The sequence below is a fragment of the Amblyomma americanum genome, chromosome 1 (assembly GCF_052857255.1).
Source record: "Amblyomma americanum isolate KBUSLIRL-KWMA chromosome 1, ASM5285725v1, whole genome shotgun sequence".
Taxonomy (NCBI): Eukaryota; Metazoa; Arthropoda; class Arachnida; order Ixodida; family Ixodidae; genus Amblyomma; species Amblyomma americanum.
Window position 1 is genome coordinate 298,347,315 of NC_135497.1, and position 13,309 is coordinate 298,360,623.

General features: G+C 42.4%; 1 protein-coding gene across 3 annotated transcripts in view; it reads left to right on the plus strand.

Annotated features, from left to right (window-relative positions):
* The window catches only part of LOC144115270 (nuclear pore complex protein Nup133-like), a 144,638-nt gene that overhangs the window by 90,983 nt on the left and 40,346 nt on the right, over positions 1-13,309 (plus strand). For all 3 annotated transcript variants that reach the window (XM_077649577.1, XM_077649578.1, XM_077649579.1), the window contains 2 exons: positions 1,606-1,881; positions 12,553-12,659. In XM_077649577.1, coding sequence (XP_077505703.1) covers positions 1,606-1,881; positions 12,553-12,659 — 383 coding nt within the window. The remainder of the gene's footprint in view (positions 1-1,605; positions 1,882-12,552; positions 12,660-13,309) is intronic.

Below are 13,309 nucleotides of genomic sequence, written 5' to 3' on the forward strand. Positions count from 1 at the left end.
GTCAGTGCACATTGAACTCCAGGGGGTTGGAATTGTCCAAGTTGCTTTGGGACATTAAGCCCCATACAGAAAGCCAAACCAAACGATGTAGCCGTGATCTCGACGGGCAGCACGAAGTCAATATATTAACTCTGGGGCCATCATGTCTAGCACATTGGGAGATTACCTTCTTCTACTGACGGTGACGGCGAGTAAACTAGCGCCGCATCTCAGTTGATAAGAGGGATGAGAGTTATAAGCCACGGCCTCTGATATCGGGCATGAAGGCAGTGTTTGCTGAACATGGCTGAACGCTGTCATATCCCCCAGTCTTAGCGGCCATACGTTTGAGCATTATGGATGCCACCACGCGGATGGACCAGATGGCAGCACTGAACGCGCAGGCCAATCACAACAGCATGCTATGCAATAAAGGAGTGGGCCGTGTTTTCAAACAAGGTGTCAAAGAAAATTACGACGTGCCTGATGTAAACTTCATGTCAGTTATTTGAAAACAGTTAGAAATCTGAATATTCACTATTTGATTCATTCAGCACATCTAATAGAAGAATATTTTATTTGATATTCAAAAATTTTGAATGTTTGCACACCCCTAGTATCTTCAAGTTTAAATTATTCACAGTCGACTGTACAGCCAAGTGCAGCATAACTTCACAAGATAGGGATAGGTTATCATTACAAGTGGAGTATGTGAAAATGTGTCAGATGTGCGGTGTGACAACTATAGACCAACACTGTGTTTGCGAAAATAGAAGGCGCTCACAGATGCCGGAGGCAACAGGGGGGTATCGTCTGTGCCATTGTATACTACAGTGAGCGGTTTGCCTTTGTTCGCTTGCCATGGTGTTTGAGAATGCTTTTTCATGCAGGGCTGTCTATGCTTTAGTTTTAATGACTGTGTTAGTAAGCAAATGTAGCACACGCGACATGGTGTTTGAGGATGCTTTTTCATGTAGGGCTGTCTATGCTTTAGTTTTAATGACTGTGTTAGTAAGCAAATGTAGCGCAAGTGACAACATGTTCAACTCCACAAAAAGCTTGTGTAATTTGGAGAAACACCCAGCTGACAGAGCTCCTGGGAGGGGAATGTCCTGCATAATAACACACATTTATGGAGACATTTTAAAAAGATATCAACTTTGAAATGTCATTGTACACTTTGTGGCACTCTCCTTATAAGCACTTGCCAACTGTCAATGAACGGCTGCCTTGTTGTATGGGCTGCACTCCTGCCTAGTAGCCTGAACCAGAAGTGACTCCCGCATGCAAGTATCGCTGTGTTTTAAAAATACATTGCCTTTAATATGGCATTTTAAACTTCCCCATTTTGATCTAGGATGTACTCTGCTTTTTCTTTACGAAGGGACAATGTCATAGGTGCAATGTTAAGTAAAAAAACTGCTTTAAAAACTTTTGTTTACGTGAATTCCTATGGGTGTAACCCTAATTGTTAACCTAACTGTAAGCCAAATGAGCAAGTGCTGCGTGTAAGGGCATCATGAATGTTTGTTTTCATTTCGAGAAATTTCACATACCTTGACCTGAACTCAGGTTCATTGCAATTCCTTGAAGCTTCACATCTATCTTTGCCTCTCTGCAATGCAGCTGAAGAGTCAAGAAATCGTAAACAACATCTTCCCGAGGCCTGTGGAGCTATTCAGGGATTTAGACTCTGCTCTGGACACCTGTGTGTCACAGTTGGGCTATTGGCTGATGGACGGCGTGCCGGTCATGGATCCACGCTGGACGCAGCTACAGTTTCCAGGTGGTAGTGTTACTGTCAGCTCGGCATCGCTTCTCATCCACCGCCAACTCGAAGATAAGCTGCAAGCTCATCAGCTGTTTCTGAACTTTCTCAAGGCCGTTCATCTTTGGCCAAGGGTATGTGTAAGATAAGCCCATAGTTCCCCGGGATTCTGTGAAACATGGCAGATTTAAGCATTTTTCGCAGAATTGTATGTTAGCGGTCAGATTCTAATTTTTGATGCTGTTGTTACAGACATCAGTAGGAGTTACATTGTAATGGAAAAATGACTACCTTATCTGAACAAATATCATGTGATGGAGTAGTTTGAGAACTCCGGAGAATTTTAAAAGAAATGTCACTGTGATTATAATGCAGTCTCAAACTTCATGCCAATCATAGCCGAAGGTCCCCCAAAACCCTTTCAGTACCTTCTTTTTTTCAGGGACATGTCTTTCCATATCCGTTGCCACTTTCTCCTTTGCACTTGCAAGCCACAGGCTTGCAAGTGCAGTCTTTAAGGTCTTTAAAAAGCTGGCTTCTCCTAGTGGCTTTCAAGCTTGATTGTGGAGCTAGCTGTAGTTACCTTGAAACACTTGGAAAAAAAAAAATCACACTATATTCATACCTTGACTCCAAATACCGTATTTACTTGGGTAATTTGTGCCCTCACGTAACCTGCACCCCCCTGATTTATTACCTGGAGTAATAAAAAAAAATTTTACACATTTTATGCTCCCCGCTGCGTCGGACCACCAGCATGCATGGCATGGCCACGTCACACTGTGTGGCTGCAAAAGGTGTTAGTGGTGAAGGGATGCCACCATGCCGCGCCCTGAGAAAAAAATGTGAAAAAAAAAGGGCTAGTTGGCAATTGCATGAATAGAGTTTTAGCCCCTTCACCGTTTTGTTATATCAACGAATTTCTTAACAAAATTGCTTATATTTTTATTCTTGATTTCGATTATTATTGCAATAAAAAGCATTCATTCAATCTGTAAAAAATGTTTGAAGCAAAGAAGTCAAGTTATTATATTTAAGTTTATTATTTCTCACAATACAGAAAACCAACTTCCTGCTGGTAATTTCTTCACTCTTTCGCTGAGTTGTGGTGACAAACAGTTGATTGCTTCACCGAGGAAGCTTTGGGACAGTGTGGCAAATTTTAAAACAAGGGATCGCGCATTACAGTTTGTTGCAGCTCTTGCACCAAAACCATTCCTTCCATTCATCAACCACCAAAATTCTTGCAACAGCAAGAGACCAAGAAACACCCACATCTCTTCCTAGTCACTGGCACCCATTTTTTGACGCGGGAGTGCTCACACGGGCGGTAGCCCTTCGCCTTCTCAGCAGCGTTGCAGTTTGTTTCTTCAACTACTATTGAAATGAGTTCATCGTCGAGGAAATGGTGAATATTTTCAAGCAAGTCATCAGGCGAGCTTATAGTGAACGTCTTACCAGGAACCGCCAGAAAAGGAAACCAAGGGGGTTGCATAGGGATGTTACTGACGTTGATCTTCATCCACTGACGTGCACTCGCAAAGTTGGTTGGTTGGTTTGCCTCAAACAATGCTGGCACATACCCAGTGCGGTGGAGTGGCCAAGACACAGGCGGTTACTTGCTGGATACAGGAACGTTTTGAAAAAAAAAAGGAATAGGAATAGTATGTAGGCTGATGAAGAACAGAGGTCCTGTTAACTTGGAGATCGAAGACGGGACAATGGCTTAATGTGTATATTAATATACAACGTCTGTCATGTTTCAATTTCGTACTGACTGAGAGCAGGGAAAATAAATTATAATGGGAGTCGCTGCGTTTCTTGAAGGAAATTTTGCACAGCAGAGCGCACACTCCTGTCGCTTCGTCCAAGCAAAGAAGCGCCAATGGAAAGAACAACCGCAGAGCACACAGGAAAACCCAGTTGATGAAACGGTATTAGCAAAAGACTCTTCCTCAAATGAGAAAAGCGGCGGCAGAACAGCAGGAAGTGATCTATTGTCTCAGGTTCGGCACAAAAAGGGCACAACGGGGAAACCGCCAGGCCAGATCTGTAAGGTAGAAATTTAGAAGGGGGCGGGGGGAATTTAGGGGGAAAAAGTTCGCTTCTGAGCTGTCCTCTTCTTCATTGGAAGAACTGCTCAGCATGTCATCGCTGTCGTCCTCGCTCCCTGAAACAATGTACACTTCGGTGTCTGAATCACCATCGTCTGAAGAAGATGGCGACGAAGAAAAGCGTCTTTTCCGAGAAGTTGGGCGAGTAATACACGTGTCGCCTCTGCCAGATGCCATTTTTAAAACCCTGGTTGCCATATGAAAAAAACGTTTATGCGGTAGAAGAAAACGAAATTAACAGGTCAGTGCTGCCATATGTCGAGCAAAATGCCATTTAAGCCATACACGAGCGCTGCTCATCCGAAACGCTGAAGGGAAGAACCTATTCAGCTAGGACGAGCTACAGTCATCCAAAACGGTTTCGGGATGGCTCGGGAAGGACGAGCGCAGCTCGTCTACAACGGTTAAGGGGTTAACGAAGTACTTAGTTGGAAAAAAATTTGCACTCGTGTAAGCCCTTTTCGAAGTTTTTGCAAAGGTGCAAATGCTGCTAGAGGGTAAAAAATTTTAAATGAAGTCTAAAACGGTGCAATGACTCATATGATTATTTTTAAATATTTCACTTGTATTGTTCTTTCGTTTTCTTAGTTCATTAAATGAACAAAGAATTGTGCATCTTAAGCAATTTTTTTGTAAACTTCAGTAATAATGAAGCAACTATAATTTTTTCCTGCTTTCCCCTGTTGCTGTAGTTTATGCTAAACATTTGTTAAATTGTTAAAGAGTTCTTTTTGAGAAAATTACCTTCAAAATTCTCAACAAGTGACTATTTCCTGAGATTCAGACAAATTACGGATCAAGGCTCTCCAGATAAAAATGCATGACATTATACACACCACCACCTTCAAAGCTTGTAGTCTAGGAATTTTAGAGTAAATAGATACCTTTACCTTAGCGCATACTGCTACTGCCACCACTTACCATGACTCCCCACTGCGCATGCACTGATCTGTCCCAACGAGGCAGGTGGGTGCGCTTCAGATGACAACGTGGCGCCATCTGGCACCCTCAGGTCAGTCTTTGCATGTGCAGTGGCAGGACGTGGTACGTGGTAAGCGATGGCAGTAGTCGTACATGCTGTGCTAAAGATATCTAATCTACTTTTGTTTGAGGTGAGAAATATTTTCAAAGTCAAGAGCCTGCCTTACTGGTAGGTACTGCCGAACAGTGTGTTCACTGCAGAACACGTACATGTCGCCGCCTGTTTTTCTGTCAAATGTGCAGTCGAACCCATGTATATCGAACTTGCAAAAATACGATGAGTTTGATATAACATTTAGTTCGATATAAAAGTAGCAGTAAATTTAACAACAAACAAACATTTCGAGATGGAAAAAATTCAAAATAGTCCGGATTTTTTACACTTCTTTATCTTCCTTGCCTCAGAGAGCACATTTTTCAATGTTACTGATGGACTCTGAACAGCTGAGACCACAACCTTCTGTCAACATCTAATAGCGATGAACCATGCTGAGCGTACGGAGCACACCGAAGCACATGGGCACATGTTCCTTCAAGTCCTCGTTGCAATTTGCATCAGTCGTGCCCTCGTTATTTGCGACATCAGCAATGATGTGTTCGTCCGCAATCTCTTTGCAGTCTCAACGTTGTCATTCGCGGCGGAGACAAAGTCGCCTGCGGCTGCCCTAGCAAATTCAGATAGCTGGTTCCACAAATCATCAATACATGTGACGGCTTCATCGAGCTCATGTGGCAAAGAACTTGCTCCATCTTTTCCAAGAAAGCAGAGACCAGAATGTTGGAAGTAGATCTGTATAGTTTCATTTTTTACATCATTCCAGGACCCACTTAGCATAGACGGGGTGCCTAAGAGGTCGGTTTTTGTGTCTCTTCCAGTCCTCAGGTTCTGCAAGAGCCATTCAATCAGACATTTTCTAAAGTCAACTTTCACCACATGGATTGTCCCTTGGTCCAAGAGTTGAAGCACTAACGTTGCGTTCAGTGCTCGAAGCTTCGTCGATCCAATCATATCGGTGGCAAGCAACTTTGGATTTCTTCTCTCCTCATTCAACTCGCTTGATAATTGCCAATTTCATAGAAAAGGGGAGGTTTTGCCGTTTCGCGGTTGCCATCGCACAAACGCACAGACAACGAAAACCATGCGCAATTGCCGATAGCAGCACGACACGCCGAATGTGTGAACTCGTCACAGTGCGGGCACAACTGATGCAACACGCTAAAAATGCATATTCTGGTTGGCTGGGTGCACGCCCACCGCCTACGTCATGAAAAATTTGCGTCGTCATTGGTCTGCGCGTGCTACTTGGCACCAATAGCACCCGCAGGTCTGTGCGGGAAACCTAACCTGTGGAGATGTGCTGGCGATCTGCCAGCTTGTTGAGTCGACCGGAGTGTCTCGAAGTTCGATCGTACCTGCAGGGAAGCTGACCCCCCCCCCCGGAGATACATTAAGGGAAAGCGAGCTTCTTGAGTCGTCCAGTGTTGTCCGAAGTTTGATCTATCGGATGTGACGGCTAATTTCTGTACGGTATAGCCGTACATTTTCCTATGCGATCATTTGGTAGCTTTAGAGTGCTTAGAAATTATTCGATATAAGGGATAATTTGATCTAACCGAGTTCGATATAATTGGGTTCAATTGTAGGCACTGTGGCTCTTAGAGAAGCGAACGTGTGCTGTGTTGCTTGACATCAGGTTAAATACATCGTTAAAGATCTATTTTCGTCAGTTTACATCATCTCATTTTTGGAACTGGGTGGTCAGGCAGGCCAACACAGCATCCACGTGAGCGTTTTCCAAAAACAGTTAGTGGCTAACTTTGCCTTATTATGTACAGCACGGGGGCAGAAGTATCGCAGAGTCATTTCTTTTCTCTTGTCACACACGAGAATGGAAACCGCCCTTCAACAGGCTCAGGGACACTCAGATCACTAGATGATAGCCTGGAAACTGATGATTTCTTGACATTTGATTTCTTTTCCCTCTGTTTTCATGTCCACTCATTTTCAACTTTGCAAAATTTGAATCATTAGTGCCAGAGTATGGCCACATAAGTATTTGTGCCTTTTCTTTGTGTAAATTCTTGAGTGTTTGGGTATGAAGTGATCGCAACATGAGGCGTTGAAAACATGGCTGGTCTGAAGTGGTATAACCGTCGCATTCTTTTGACTGCGATTAGAATGACGAATCTGAAACCCGGTTTTGTTTTTTCTTGTTTTTTAAATAATGGTGCTCAGCATGCTTCAGTTCTCTCTATATTATTTTTAGTGCTGGGAAACAGTTCCTGTAGTGATCTATTCTTGCCATGATACGGCCTCTGCAGGCTTGCTCTTGCTGTCACATGTTTCAGTGTGCCGCCAACACCGTCCCATGCACTCTTGCCATCTGAACTAGCCAAAATTTGCATTCCGCCAAAAAAATAGGGTCCTTCTTGTGGTAGCAGAGATTCAAGAAGCTATTTTGTTTCTATATTGTGATGAACTTGTTGGAGAAATGATTAATTTTGCTTACTTGGGGCAGATCTTGTTTCACTACCCCGTGTGCTGCTCTCTGTAATGTGTATGTACTCAATGTTGAAAATGGTTTAAAGCAGTCCAAATAGAGCCTTGCCTGCAGCCTTCTGTCTCTGTCGACTGATAACTTGTAGAAACTGTTATAAACTGACAAGCAAGGGAAAGACTACTTGTGCATGAAAGTGTAATGCCAACTCTAACCCTTGATGGAGCAGGACATGAGCACATTTGGCTTTGAAAGAGATATTCGACGACTGGTGCGGAGTGGCGAAGAATCAGATTCTTGCATAGCACCAAATTTCATGAACTGCTGCACTTGCAAAGTAATAAATTAGAGCCGTGCACAATATCTTGTGTCTGATAACTCTCTGGTCCAGACGATGACCTCGAAGCAGCTATGGTTTACTTCCGTCACACAAAAGGTGTTATCGTAAAATGTGGTTCCGGGAGAATCAACATACATGCTGCGAAAATAGTAATTTAATTCCTTTTGCTATTCACAAAACAACATCCGCTCGCATATAATGGCTTCAGAGTGCATGTATGTGCCAGAATTATAAGTAGGGGCACATATGTGCTCTGCAATGAAGGCACGTTTCGGCATTACCTACCAGTTAGGCTGGTTGCGGACTCCAAAATTTTTTTTCTCGCCTGAAACAGTTGTCTCACATTAAAATTTCTAGATTAGAAAACAAGAAGTTGGTGTATATATTGAACCATCTCATGCATTTTTATCTGGAGGGCCTTCATCCGTAATTTATATCTGAATCTCAGAAAAAAAGTTACTTTTTAGGAACTTTGGAAGTGCTTTTCTTAAAAAGTACCCCTTATGACAATTTTAAAATATTTTAAGCATAAACTAAAATAACAGGCCAAAGTTGGAAAAAGTTGCTGGTGACTTCAACGTTAAGGCGAGATGGGGGTCTTCAAATGGTAAAATAAAAAATGCGAAAATTTTGATGCTTCAGAAATGTCATATTCCGATTCAATGCACTCTGAAGTACCTGCCTCCAAAGTTTCAAGGTCACATTCAATCTCCAGCTACTGTAAAATGCCTCCGTAGTGCTGAAATCGCGAGTTCAGAGCAAAATGCCGCAGCACTTTGTGCCCTTCGCTTCCCGCACCTATCTCCGATGACTCCCATCTTGGTCTTATTCAAAAGCTGGGGCCTTTTTTTATATATCGGTATTACTCGCTATTGTGAAATCCTGTTGGAACGTCCATGTTTTCGCCGTCTTCTGAGGCCTCTACAGCGACCTCCAATTGATTGGCGCACACACTTCAAGTGCCATTTTCTCATTTTCGCCAACATGACTAGCCTTACGGAAGCTTTGCCAAGTTTTTTATGGTGGAATTTCAGCTAATCTTATACCATTGAATTCTGCAAGAACTGAACTATGGAGCTATGCTATCGTTTTGTGGCTGATTCAAACATATCAAATTTTATGAAAAATGTTGTCACTTAACAATAATTAGTAATTATAGAGCTTTGACATCACATTTTATATGATGATTTATTTCTATGACAATATAAATAGCATAGCTCTGCATGGCAGCTCTTTGGCTACATCTCTATTTCAATTGGAGCTAAAAAATGTTGAAGGAAAGTGTCGTGATGCAACAGAAGCTTGGTTTAGGTTAGTTGGTTTAACATTTTTGTGTACGTAGCGCTAGACAGATGGAGATGACACAGAACACAGGACAGGCGCTTGACGACCCATAAAAAATACCTAGTTAAGCTTGAGTTGTTTTCCATAGTATGTGAACTAATTAAGGTATATGAAAACTAATATTTTTAAATACAGGAGGAAGAAATTCATATATGTACATGCCCGATGTTACTACAATATCTCTAATAACAATAATTTTCACATCAAGACTCGTGTCTCCCCTTATTGAAGTTTATGCTAAAAATTTCTTAAAACACACAGTTTTTGTTTCTTCAGTGAACTGAGAAAACGCAGAAAATTCTTGCATGTTTTCATTAATAGAGTAAAAAAAAAGAACAATGCAAGTGAAATATTTTAAAGGATTATTTGTAATTTTGCCCTGTTTCATGCTTACTGTAAAATTTTTTACCCTCAACCAACTTTTGATTCATCGTGAAAACTTCAAAGAGAGCGTACGTGAGCAAAAAATTTCTTTCAAGTTAAATACTTGTTCAAAACTCTATTTACACAATTTCCAACTAGCGCAGTTTGTTTTTTTTTTTTGTTTTTTTTTTTGTTTTCAAAAGAATCTGTGGTGGTAGCTTTTGGGTCTGGGACGTTTCACGTGAAATGACCCCATACTGGAAAGAACTAATGGCAGTAATGGCCGCACCGCAGTGCACTGTTCTTTTAGGAATTCGAAGGTCATAATGCGCAGTATTCTGTAATGCTACATATAAATCTTCTTTTTACAAAGATGACTAGGCATATGTGGATATTTGAAAATTTCGAATATTTGGTCGAATAGTAAAATATTAGATATTCGATTCAATTTGATCCAAATGTCTGGTACTAAAAATCTTGAAGTATTCGTCTTGAGCGAATAACATTTCTGAAACTCTTGCGTCGTGTTGTTTTGATTTTCACCATATCTCTGAATAGCACCGCGTCGTGTGAGCAACCAAAGCCCCGACTACGCGTCGCATGCTTGTGCTTCAGTGCGTATGCTGGAGCCGGTCTGCGCATGCTCGTAGCAACAGACGCGAGCAGGCAGAAGCGCAGGGTCAAAATCTTTACCTTCTAGGTGTCTGTGGCCGTGCTACCTGCGGTGTGCACGTGCAGTGACCGGCACAGTGGCGTGCGTCAGTAGAGAGATTTGGCATAGTGTGGTCCGCTTTCACACGTCACCAATGTGCTGATTTGTACCGACTAGGCAGGCATGCAAATAGCTGGCCAGCGCCTGGCCTGTTATGGCATCCTTCGGGTAATCTGCACATGTGCAGTAACTCTGCGCAGAAGAGGATTGCTATAGCGGCCGCAGATCTCGCTATGCTTCTGGGAAAAATGCTTGATTTGGAAGCCATTTAACCGGTTTGTTCGCACTGGCAGTCACTTTTCCAAACAAACAGCTGCGAGAGCAAACCTCCGGTAATCTTGGGCACACATTGGAATCTGAAACTACTGAGCCGTTTGCTGTTCGATTTGCCACTAGTCAGCCGGGCATCACACGAGGGCATCGTTTAATTGCCTTTTATCTCCACTTACCTTTGGCTGCTGGCTTTGTGATTGCATTGTTGCGGGTTTATTACCTTGAGCTGCACATGTATCATCATGCTATCTCTCTAGGAACTACATAACATGGGGCGGGATTGGTGGCGAGAGGGGGTTTGCGTCGACTTATATTTGGACTCTACTTTTTTTGGCCGTCGAGGGGCGCGAGCTTGGGGAGTCAACGTATAGGCAGCATTATATGGTACATATTGCACATTATGACCTTTGTAGAGTTTTTTAGGAAATGTTCGCGAAATCTCCATGTATTCTGCGCATTCCCTTTTCGAAGCTGTAATTTAAAGAAAAGGTGCACCGGTATAACACGTGGTGCATTCTGAAGCATTATGTGATGTCTTTGGCGGAATTTTGTGGATTCTTTGATCCCAATTTGTGGAACTTAAGTTTTTGTGTTGAAAAATTTGGGGGCTTAGGTATGTGTAACTGAGAAAGGGAGCAGAGTGGATTAGGAAACCCAAGCTGAAATCAAGATGAAAGGTAGTTAGGCAGAACATGTGATATGGAGAGCAGATGACTGATGGTTCATTAGAATAACGGAGTTGATTCCAAGAGAAGGCAAATGTAGCAGGGGGTGGCATAGTCAGCTGTGTAGATAAGGTTTGGAATTTGGAGATTGGGTGGCTAGAACAGGCACAGAAATGATGTTAGTTGCAGATCAGTGGGAGGGACCCTTGTCCTACAGTGGGAGCGAGTCATGTTGACTATGATAATGATGGGAAACTGTGTACATACCCTCCTTTACCATGCAGCTTTGAAAGCATCTATCCCTTTACAAGTGACCTCTTTTTCGAAGGGACTCTAGATCTGAAAACAATTTCATGTTCTTTTTTTCATTTTTGTAGAAAGTGGTTGTGGTCTGGAAGCATCATACTTCTGTGTGTTTCATGCACATTTAAACACCTCTATGAGATAAAGCACCTTCAATCATGCTCTTTTATATTTCCTACACCTTCAGTGCTACTCATGACATCATCCTTGATGTCATTTTATAAAACCTAATGGAAATCTTTGATATTTTTAGTAAAGCATTAAAGCATCAAACTGGCTAAGCTGGCTTAACGAATGCCATAGGCTATTGATTAAACCAGCAGGCTCAAACTAATGCAGCAAAAATGGCATGCCATGTATTGTTATATCGTGGGTAGTTTGTCTGCATTGATGACATTTCCTGTGGTTGCCTATTTTGTTGCACCTTAAATTAAGCACAAGCTCTAGAGCAGTACCAAATGGTTGAAAAGCATCCTATACAGATTTATTGGGATTTGCTAGTAATAAGTTATTATTTCCCAATTTTAGTTTCATTGAACACCACATAGTTACTTTCAAAATTTAGCAAAGTGGCTTTTTGCTGCACATTTGATATAACGAAGTTCTTGAACATTGCATGTTAATGTTGTGAATTTTTGTGGCAAACATATTAAATAAAAGATTAAGAGAGATAGGCCTGTCATTACTACCACGCTCCCTAGCATGTATGAATGTCACATATAAAGATAATGGCTGACAGGTGCACAGCAGTTGACTGGAATGTTCTGCTGCTAGTGTGCCATCTGTCCTGCATGGGTGCTATCTGCATGGAGTCTGTTGTGGAATGCACTGAAGGAACTAAACAGAGGCCTTCATGCAATTTTGCTTGAAAGAGTGATAGCATGTATAGCCTTTTTCAGAAGTTGAGAGCCAAACAGGTTTGCTTGTGAGCTGTGTAGTAGGGCTGCAGTGCATCTGTCCAAGTCATTACCTTCAGAGAGGGCAGGACCAGAGTTCCGCTTACCTTCGAGAGATTTAAACATATGGTGTTTACGAGCCAGATGTCGTGGCCCAGAACCAGACTCACCTGAGCTATAAACTTTTGACAAAGGCTCTACAGCAAGCTTGTCAGTGCTGTAAGATGCAGTAGCCTCCAGAATGGTTTGTGACATGCTGATCAAGGCTTAGGAGGCGGATAGAATGGTACTAACACTATGGACGTCTTTTGCGCAGCTCTACGCAGTCACCGTGCGAGGATCCCCAATGGCTACCAACCTGCTCCTTCAGGAGCAGGCAGAGAAGCTGGTTGCGGCCATGGAGCTGCACTCATTGCAAGCCCAGTGAGTTAACGGCTTGTTATAAGTGCGTGAAGCTGCCTTAGTGTTCTGCCACACATCATAGGTATTTACAATAGTTGGAAGCTCATTAGTTGGTGTGACGTCTGAATAAATGAGGTTCTTGCACAGCTATAGCATATGGCAAACATAGACAGAGGAGCACAACACAAGAGCTCGAATTGAGCTCACTTGTAGCTCTAGTATAACATCATATAAGGGGAGAATGAACAAATATCTACATACCATTGGTGCTTGTGCCATCGTACCACCTATTGGGCCAACTGACTAGGAAGCTCAGCTCTCTGTAAAGCATGTTACTGGCTTTAGTTGATACCCACCTAATGGCTGTCAGAGAAAGGAAGGACATCCGGTGAAAGGGGAAAGCAAAGAATTCTTGCCATACTGCCCTGGAAACTCTTGTGTTGTCAGTTGTTCATTCTCCACTATTTATATTGTCCACATTCGCTGTGGTCTATGCTTGCGCAAGAACCTCAAACCTCGTACATTTACTGCAGAGTGCCTTCTTTAGAATCTGTGGTGAGAGTCGGCAGCTCACATTACCTAGTCTGTTTAGAATTATTAACCACACATTTTTTTCTTCGTTTGTTTGCAAGAAAAATGCGTCGCTGATAACCTACCATTTTTATTACCTG